Source organism: Narcine bancroftii, chromosome 13 (assembly GCF_036971445.1).
Source record: "Narcine bancroftii isolate sNarBan1 chromosome 13, sNarBan1.hap1, whole genome shotgun sequence".
NCBI classification, from domain to species: Eukaryota; Metazoa; Chordata; class Chondrichthyes; order Torpediniformes; family Narcinidae; genus Narcine; species Narcine bancroftii.
In genome coordinates this window covers 15,907,567-15,917,087 of record NC_091481.1, presented here as the reverse complement: position 1 = coordinate 15,917,087, position 9,521 = coordinate 15,907,567, and the positions used below count along the sequence as shown (strand labels likewise).

At 34.9% G+C, this 9,521-nt stretch overlaps 1 protein-coding gene across 4 annotated transcripts in view; it reads right to left on the bottom strand.

The window, feature by feature from the left end:
* The window catches only part of fbxl13 (F-box and leucine-rich repeat protein 13), a 129,676-nt gene that overhangs the window by 98,591 nt on the left and 21,564 nt on the right, over window positions 1-9,521 (bottom strand). For all 4 annotated transcript variants that reach the window (XR_011348291.1, XM_069909722.1, XM_069909723.1 and 1 more), the window contains exons 5-10: window positions 9,193-9,260; window positions 7,545-7,699; window positions 5,816-5,925; window positions 4,779-4,883; window positions 2,966-3,061; window positions 1,153-1,288 (exon numbers count right to left, since the gene is read on the bottom strand). Coding sequence is in view for 3 of the 4 variants with exons in the window: in XM_069909722.1 (XP_069765823.1) it covers window positions 1,153-1,288; window positions 2,966-3,061; window positions 4,779-4,883; window positions 5,816-5,925; window positions 7,545-7,699; window positions 9,193-9,260 (670 nt within the window). In the remaining variant the exon portion in view is untranslated. The remainder of the gene's footprint in view (window positions 1-1,152; window positions 1,289-2,965; window positions 3,062-4,778; window positions 4,884-5,815; window positions 5,926-7,544; window positions 7,700-9,192; window positions 9,261-9,521) is intronic.

Sequence of the window (9,521 nt, the reverse complement as noted above, 5' to 3'; positions counted from 1 at the left end):
ACTCCTTGCAGATAGTACTAGATTTGAACCAGGGTTGACAGCGCTAACCACTATACTAACTGTGCTGCCCTTTGAAAGATTTTCTCTTGCCAACTGCACTTATTGCCTCCCCCATAAGAAGAATGTTATAAATGTTTCCTGAAACGTTTTGACTAGCCATGCTGGCTAACTTTCAGAAGGTATACTACCACCTCACATTTTTCTGTCTTGCCATAATGAGGATTTTTCCCCCCAACATCATCGTCATTATACTCAATGGCACGTTATTGATTCTGATTGTCCAACCATTTTTCATTCTCACTTGCTTCTCTTCATGACTTGCCACATATTTCCAAGTGAAACAAATGTGATTTTGTCTTTTTTTTGTAAGGGATTTTATGACTACCCGATATCCACTATACACCTTTATTCAGCAAAAGATTAAAGCACTACTAAACAGAAACAGACCCTTTGGTCGATTGAGTCCAAGTTGAGCATGATACCAATTTACAATAATCTGATACAAATCCTATTTTGTTCCCTTCATCTCAAACCAAGGTCTGCCACAATTTACCATGGCCAATTAACCTTTCAACCCACACATTTTTGCATGTATCCTTTTATTTTCTGACAGTCTTAATTCATTTATTAGCTGGAGAGCTAATCAACCTTGGTCACCAAATCAACCTTGGTCTCCTTTCTATCAGAGGCATTTCCTTTGTTTTCTCTGCCACTCTACTCTGAACATTTTTGTTTCTTCCTGTTTAGTTCTGATATAAGTTCATCAACCCAAAGTATTAATTCTATTGCTCTCTCCACTAATGTTATTTGGCACAAGTACTTTGTTTTCATTTCAGGATCACAGAGATGTGTTAACTTTTAACTGAAGATGTGTTTTACTATCATGGAAGAGATTCTTCACACTGGACACCCTACAATCATGTTTATTTGCATTTATCATTCAAAACTGACATTATTGAAACAAATTTTGCTGTGGATAAATTGGTTGCTGCATTTCCCTACATTTCAAAAGTGATTGTACTTAATCAATACTTAAATGGATGTAGAGCATTTTGGAAAATGCTACAACAGTCTTTTTTTTTTTAAATAGAACAAACTTCAACCATGAGCAAAAATTAACATGCAAAGATGAATTCTGCTAAATGTACTCACTAATCCCTTTGAAGGTGGACCAACCAATGTTGTTACATCCCCGGAGGCTCAAATGGACAATAGTAGAACGGTAGTTCCGCAAAATATTTGCTACATCATTGTCTTTAATATATTTTCTGACTGGATAAAAGTTAAGCTGAAATACAAGGTTTCAGAAATGAAGCCATATAATGTTATGCAGATATAAAAATAATATTACAACAAAACAAACTGCAGAAAGTATTTTATGCCAAACTACATCAAGGGAAATTCAAAATCATTTGTTTCACTTTTTGAAATATTGTGGTCTAGAAATTGAAATGTTGCAGGAAATGCATACGAAATGGTCTTTTACAGCATGCCATCAAATATTTGGTCGTGGGCCATAACTACAAACAGTAGCACCTGAAGCCGTAGAGAACAAGCGCTGTCCAGTCATGAGGATCAGAGCTGGAGGGGATAGGTGATCCATTTTGGGGCAGACACGAAGAAGATCAGTGATCAGGATTAGAGACTTTGGGAGCTAGTTGTGGGTTGGTCTAGAGCAGTGGTTCCCAACCTTTTTTATGTCCCACACCCCTAAAAATTTTTAATATGTTTTTGCACCCCTTAAAGTAATAATTTATTTAAGAATAAAGGTGAAGGTGACCAAAACAAATTTGTATAATCAATTTTTAATAATATATAAACAAAAATGAAACATATGGAAAAGAAAAAAATATTACAACAAATTAAAAGTTGCATAAACCCTACAAAAAAATTAAATTTTCATCTATGCATGAAATTTCTTTAAAATAATTAAAGAACTAATGTTCAAATGTTCATAAAGTCAATTTAAATTTAATGACTCTTTTGTTCCTGTTTATTGCTTAAGAGTTTTTCAAAATGTGGCACTTTGTTGCTGATAGCCGTCCGCGCATCTGCCTGCGCACCCAAGCGATTTCTAGATTTTGTCTTGATTGACAAAAGAGCCCTAAATCCAGACTTGCATAGGATGGGATGAGCACTTATTCACAAAGTCTTGGAAACATGTCCATTGCCGAACACCAATATTGTTCCAAAATTTCACTTTCAAACTGCATTTCAAGAACACGATTTGTCCGCAGTTCAATAAGATCTTCCTTCAGCTCTTCATCATCCGACATATTATCCAAATTGAAGGAGTATGGATTTATAAAAAAAAACTGAAATGTTGTCTCACACCCCCTGGTTGGGAAACCCTGGTCTAAAGGATTGAGTTCAACAATCAGGATTGTGATGTGCTGGTTAGGATAAATGGCGAGGGCCAAGTGTGGATGGTAAGGATCGAGCTACTAACAGGGCCCTTAGGGCAAATTAGTGAAAAGGAGTTTCAGAAAATATGTCCTGAACCAATAATAAGGGTGGAATTTGAGATCAGTAAGAGCAGATTCTCACAGCGTCTTAGAAAGAATCCAAACATTAGGATGTATTTCCTAGAACAGCATGGTTAATTTCCCTGGTAACGTTCCAGAAAGAATATTGGTTCGGGAATTGCCTCATTAATACACTGAAAATCATGTCAGATATACAGCAGCAAATACTTACCAGTGGTTAAATTCCAAGTTTTTAAAAATGACCCTGAAATGATCATTTTCAAGTTTCTTCCATCAAAAATTTAATTTTAATCATGAGTCCTAACCATTGCAATTTGCAAATCAACCTATTTACACAATAACCTTCCTTATCAAAAATCCATTGGTCTTAAGATAGAAAACCTCAACTTCCCACATATACAAAATACATGAACAAGCTGAAGAATATGACAAGTTTCTTCTTATCTTAATAATCATCAGTTCTTCATCACGATACAAACCTTGCTCCAAAGGGAACTTGACTGTGTAATCACTTTCCAGGATTGACAAACTTGTGCACATCTTGCAAGTTCTCTGACACCAAGATTGCCAAAAATCTAAGAGAGAAAAAAATAACATTTACAAGATGGGTATTTAACCACAACTTCAGCTCAATTAACTGTTAATTATTGTTCATATTTTCCACAATTTGATATTATTAAGTTGGCTTAACAAAACAAGTTGTGTAGCTTCTGCTTTAAAAATAAAATTTATATGATGAGTTAAAAATATTTATTGATTCAGAAATTAATGTGAGGATTTAACACTGTTATTCACTTAAATCATTACCAAATGACTTCAATCTGTATTTGAATTTGCAGTTTATTTGGAGCAGAGTTGTCCCAAACTCAGACCTAATCAATTTCACTGATTTTCTACACCCAAGTGTCTACATTAAGATACATATCAGGAAATATGTACAAGTCCATGCTTTTGCAATCAATGGTAAATACTTCTTGCATAATAAACATAAGCAATTGCAGCAATACTCTTACTGGGACTTGAAGGAAAAAGACGATGCTCCCCCAAATTAACTCCATCCAAAGCAACTTGAACAGCAAGGTATGCTACTGCCCTGACTTCTCCAGATCTGCCGTTGTATCCTCTACCGGTAAAATAAACAACTTCTCCTCTCTTCTTCCAACTGGTAAGAAAAATGATGGGGATAGATAGATATATATATATATATATATATAAGAATTGCCAATGGTCTAGTCCCAAATGCAGATGTCAGTGACATTTTCTGCACAAGCTCTCCTTTAAGTGAATTCAATCAATTGCCAACATGTGAAGATTCCCCACAAGTAGTGCACTAAGATGGTGGGAGGAAGTTCAGTATAACGGATTGCAATTGCCTCCTAATATATTGGAGGAGAGAGGCTGAAATACAACAGCAATCTTGAATAAGTAGTTACAATTTTTACATCTTTGTGTAGTGGTTGTCAAACATAATTAAGTCAATTAAAAGAAATGCAGCTTCAAAAAAAAAAACAACTAAAAAATCCCTGTTTCCAGATTTTGGTGATAGCAGCTAAAAATCTCATTAATGCAAGTTCCAAATAGCCACTTCCCAACTTCTACCACTTCTATATGGTGGATGGAGACAGCACTTGGAATATTGTGTGCAGTGCAACCTAACCCCAACCCAGCTATAGGAAAGATATCATTAAGTTGGAAAGGGTGCAGAAAAGGTTCATGAGTACGTGATCAGGACTGGTAGGTTTGAATTATAATGATGGACTGGATTGGCTGGGATTCTACAGTAATTCTGTTGCATGAAGATTTGAAGCAATTCTATCAGAATTTTACAATATAGCATTTTATGATTCCATTCCTGTTTCCAGCTCTTGGTGACAGCAGTGAAAATGCCATTTAATTCAAGTTCAAAAATGGGTATTTCCTGAGGAAGGCTTCCACATGAAATTTATATTTGGTTGACGTAGCAGTAAGCGTAATGCCCTTACAGTGCCAGTGATCAGGTTTCAAATCCCGCCCTGTGTGTAAGGAGCTTGTACGTTTTTCTCTGGGGGCTCCAGTTTCCTCCCACCATTCAAAAAAAAACATACTGGTGGTGTAGTTTAATTGGGGGTAAATTGGGCGGCACAGACCCATGGGCCAAAATACATTGACAACTCTTGAATTTGCAAAATGGATCAACTTTTCTGTCTTTGATTACTTACATATGTTTACTTTAATGATGAAGTTTTGGTGAAACTTTTTAAGAACTCTATTTACAGATCACACTGGATTTAAAATAAATAAAGTAGGTACAACCTTCAGTGCAACTGCCCAAGGAAAACTGGAAATATGATCTTTGTCTTCAGCTGGGGTTATCAGTAGTATGTCACTCTCATCCTCCAATTCCCCTTGTTCCAGTCGCTATTGAATAAACAGAAATAAGAGTTTTTAAACAATTTTCTGATGGTTGGAGTGGCTTTGAAAAGGTAGTGATGAATAACCTTCCTGAACCAGTGCAGCCCATCTAGTGAAGTATTCCTGCATTGCTGTGTTAATGGAGTTATATCAGTAAGACCAGCAACAATGAAGAAATTATAATATTCACCAAATCTCTTTTTTCTGACAACACCCACAGATTACTAAAAAATACATTTATACCACTAAGGCCATGAGCACACTGTACCCTGTCTCAGTCAGTACACACTCCCCACATTCTGGACTGAGCTTCTTCTGAAAACAATGTTTCCAACTTCTTCTCTAATAATATACCAACACATGCTCCAGACTCCTGATGTTCCTAATTCTGAGTCAATCTCAACAGTGGATATACACAACAGCCTGTATATGGCTCTGGCCAGACTTCAAGCCCACACTCTAGATCCCAGTTCTGGCTACAAAAGAATCCAGGTTTCTGACCCCCAGTGTTCCCAACCCTCAACACAACCTTGGCTCTAGCCATACAATCAAAACTAGTGCAGCTTCATAAAAAATATATTTCCACGAATCCTATTGATATTAGCTTTGGTTACATAAGAATAACCAATGCTGTAGAAGGCACCTATGATGGAATTAGGCTCCTTATTTTCTAATGTAAAGAGTTCACTGTCCATAATGAGCCCTAGTCATACATATTACTGACTATAACAATGTAGCAGGATGCACATTTATGGCTGTTAATGAATATTTTGTTTAACACTTGATTAAAAAAAAGTTACAAATAAATTCCTGGTAGTGATAATGGTGTAGTTTTCAATTTGAATTTGTGGGGTTGGTCAATGAGCCAAATTAGATAACTTAATTGATGGCTTAAAAATATGATGAATATATATTCAAATATATTTAATAATTGTTACCTCAAAATACTTTCGGGAACTTTTTGCCTCCTTTGTCACTGTATTCCACTCTCTTAAAATGAGTTTGGCCAGAAGTTGATCATTGACGTGGCGTATGTGCTTTAATGCCACTAGAAAAATATAAATCATGATGTGTGATGCTGAATACATGTTATCACTATATTTTAAATATGACTCAAACAACAAATAATAGAAGGGTGGTGATAATAACAGTTAAGATAACCATCATAGAATAGAAAACTCAATATTTGGAGATCACCACATGATTCAAGGGTATTGATAATGACAAGCAAAGGAGTGAATCTCAGTTTACAGTTCATCTGTTGCAACTACATCTTAAATTATTTGAAAGTGTATACTTCTATTAATCCAATAACTGCAATTGTATTGCATAGGCTGATTATTCCTTGTGTGAAGCGTTGTTCTCTTAAGTTTTTACAATTGTTTAATCAAAATTACACGCCAACTTCAACTTCTACAAGATGACCTCTCAGATAGCAAAATGAATAATGATTATGCTTATACATTGAGATGTTTCTGTGCTCTACCCAATGAGCTTGAATGTCTCTTGCATGCTCAGATTTTGACAAGATACTCAATCTGACTAGATTATTCTTCATGTTTATTCTATGACTTCCCAATATTTTGAATCTATTAGCTCAAAATATCAATTGGACACTTTTAGCAACAAGCCTATAGCAACCCAAGTTTCTTCCACCTGCATCCTTGGTTATTAATCCTTAACTAGTTCACCAACTTGAATGTTATCTATCACTTTCACAAACTTATTCTACCATATTTGAGTTGCTTTCTGAATTTTTCTTTTTGGCTTTATTAAAATCAATAAATATGGCAATGTGGCAGGTGCATAATCTAGCAGATGCCCACTTACAACTTCCTATTTCCAGCATCTCTTACCTTATCCATTACAGAATTCACCTTGGGTAGTAATCTGATAAAGATGCAGTGGAAACCATTCATTTTTTTGTTTTCTTTAAATCTCATCTTTATGGTGGAACCTTATCGCATGCTTTTTAAATATACTACATTCTCCAGCCTTTCATTATTTCTTTGCTATTATTCACTTAAAGAAGTTGGTCAGATCGATCTGACCATTCTAATTCCATGTTGGCTGTTGAATACTGTACTATTGTTGTACAGATCTTACAAATTGTTTCTTAGAGAAAGGAGTGAACTTGAAGATCTGTACAACAATTACCTTTTTGATTTAAAAAATTCAACAAATAAATACCAGTGGCTGTTGTCATCAACATATTTTTTGATCATCTGCTTACGTACTGCATATTCTGTTGTTTCAGACCTGCAAGTCCTACTTTAATGGATTCCCTTTTTCTACGTTTCTCCTGTTTAAAATTTTGCTACATGTATTACACTATATTACAATTTTCTTTTCTTTTTGTTGTTTTCATTCTCTCTTTGTTAAATGGCCTGCTAATATTTCGAGAATGATCAAATGTACATCAAATCATTGGAAGGTACCTGCACGTATAATCAGTGACTTTGGACATGGAGAAAAAGTAGAATTACTATAAGAAAGTTATACTTCATTTTCCTGATTTTCTATTGCAAATCCTTAGACTAGGCACCAATAGAACATTTTAATGACAGACTTACTTCAATAAATACAGCATTTAAGAAGTTGAATACGTTTGTACAGAAAGGTATATTAATTTCAGTGTCTTGTCATACAAAATTCAATTCAACTTACGGGCTTGTTTTTTCCTTTCGAGCTGCCTCCACTTCACCCATGCTTTAAATGTCATTCTTAATTTGTTATGTATATATTGATTTTCAGCCTTGAGTTTATCTTGCAAATATTTAATCTGCACTTTTCTTTTGTTTCTGATATAATTCATCCATTCACTGAAGTAAAATAATGCAGTGATTTAAAAAACATAGCTCTAATAATAACAATAATCAACTGGTGCAATAGTACTTTCAAATTAGTATTGCACAACCTCAGTGGCTTAGTTTTAAAAAAAGTTTTTTAATTGTTTCACCCCAGCCCCCTCAAACATTTCTGCTGTTTTTGGTAACATTATTAATGGTCATTAAAGCACCATCATTCTAATCAGCAGTGGATAGTGGCAAGGTACAAAGAGAAATCAAGAAGATTTAATATGTCCTTTCTCCTCCTTTAGTGCATTTATACTTATAGCAAAACTTTATTAATCCACTATCCAATCATTTATAAATCCACATGGTTCAGCAGCCTGTTCACTGGGTGAAGATTTCCTTGCTCCCTTTAAACACATCAGGGTTTGTTTCCTAAAATTATTTTAAACACAAAAACCCTATTTCTCATTGCCCATCTTCACTAATCCCATTTGCCCAATTTGGACCAAATTTTTCTATATCTTGCTGAGCTTACCATGTGAGAGCATGACAAATGCTTGACTAAAGTCAATATAATGGTCAGCCTTCATCGGTCTTCTTGGTTAACTCTATCAAGCTTCTACAGGTTCACTGAGGAAAGTATGCTGACTGGTTGCATCGCAGTCTGGTTGGGAAATTCAAGCATCCAGGGATGCAGCAGGTTGCCAAAGGTACCAAACAGAGACAGCACTATCTTTTGCACAAAAATTACTGTAAATATTTATTATCTTTCCTTTTTATGTATTCATTGTCTTCCTTTAATTCAATTAAGTTTACTACTATAGTCTTTTTATATGAATACCTGTTTGGTTGCAGCAAATAAGAATTTCAGTGCATTTGTGTAATTATCAATTGTAGATAGTGTAGAAGAATGCCTAAGGATGATAGGCTCATGGATCAACTGGAAAGTTGGGTCAAGCAATGGTAGATGGAATTTAATCCACTCAAATATTAACTAATGCATTTTGGATTGTCTAATACAAACTGAACAGACTAGGATTCTCCTCACAGGAGACTGATATGTCCTTGTATCGAAGTTTACGTAGTGTGGACAGTCACAGCCTTTTCCCAAGGGTAGGAGAGTTTAAAACTTGTGGACATGGGTTTAAGGTGGATGCATTGGATGAGCTGCCAGAGGAGGTGGTACAATCACAGAATTTAAAATGTTTCTTTCAATGATAAATGGCAAGACATTTGTCCTTCATCGATGAAACTGTATGATTGGCTTATTGCCTTCATCAAAAAACAAAACCATGCGCAATTACAATAAAAGTTTCAATGAGATGTCAGACTTGTAACAAAGAGAACAAAGCTACATAAATGTCTTAAAGTGCAGTCATCCATGATTATTCATTGCATTGGAAAATTTTGTGACAGGCCCATAACATAACTATTAGTGATTAATTTAAAAATTATTTGTTTAAAAATTCAAAAATTAAGTTTGATTATTTTTCACGAAATAGATCCTAAAACATACTCACCGAAAGTACTTCTTCAATAAAAAGTTTAAATAAAACTGATATGCATTCTCATACATTTCTGGAGGAAGCTGCAAAAATTATTCAAAAGATAAAGAATTATTATTTTGTTCCTGGTTCAAAACTTACTTAAATTAAGGCTAAGAAGATGATATTCATCATTAGTCATTTAATACCAAAATATATGAGCAAACTAAGCTATTAGGACTATCACGTCTACTCCGCTCTACCATCATGAGCTGATCCATTCTCCCAATCAGCCCACTCCCCTGCCTGCTCCTCATTAATCTTTAACACCCTGATTATTCAGATACCTATCAATCTCTGCCTTA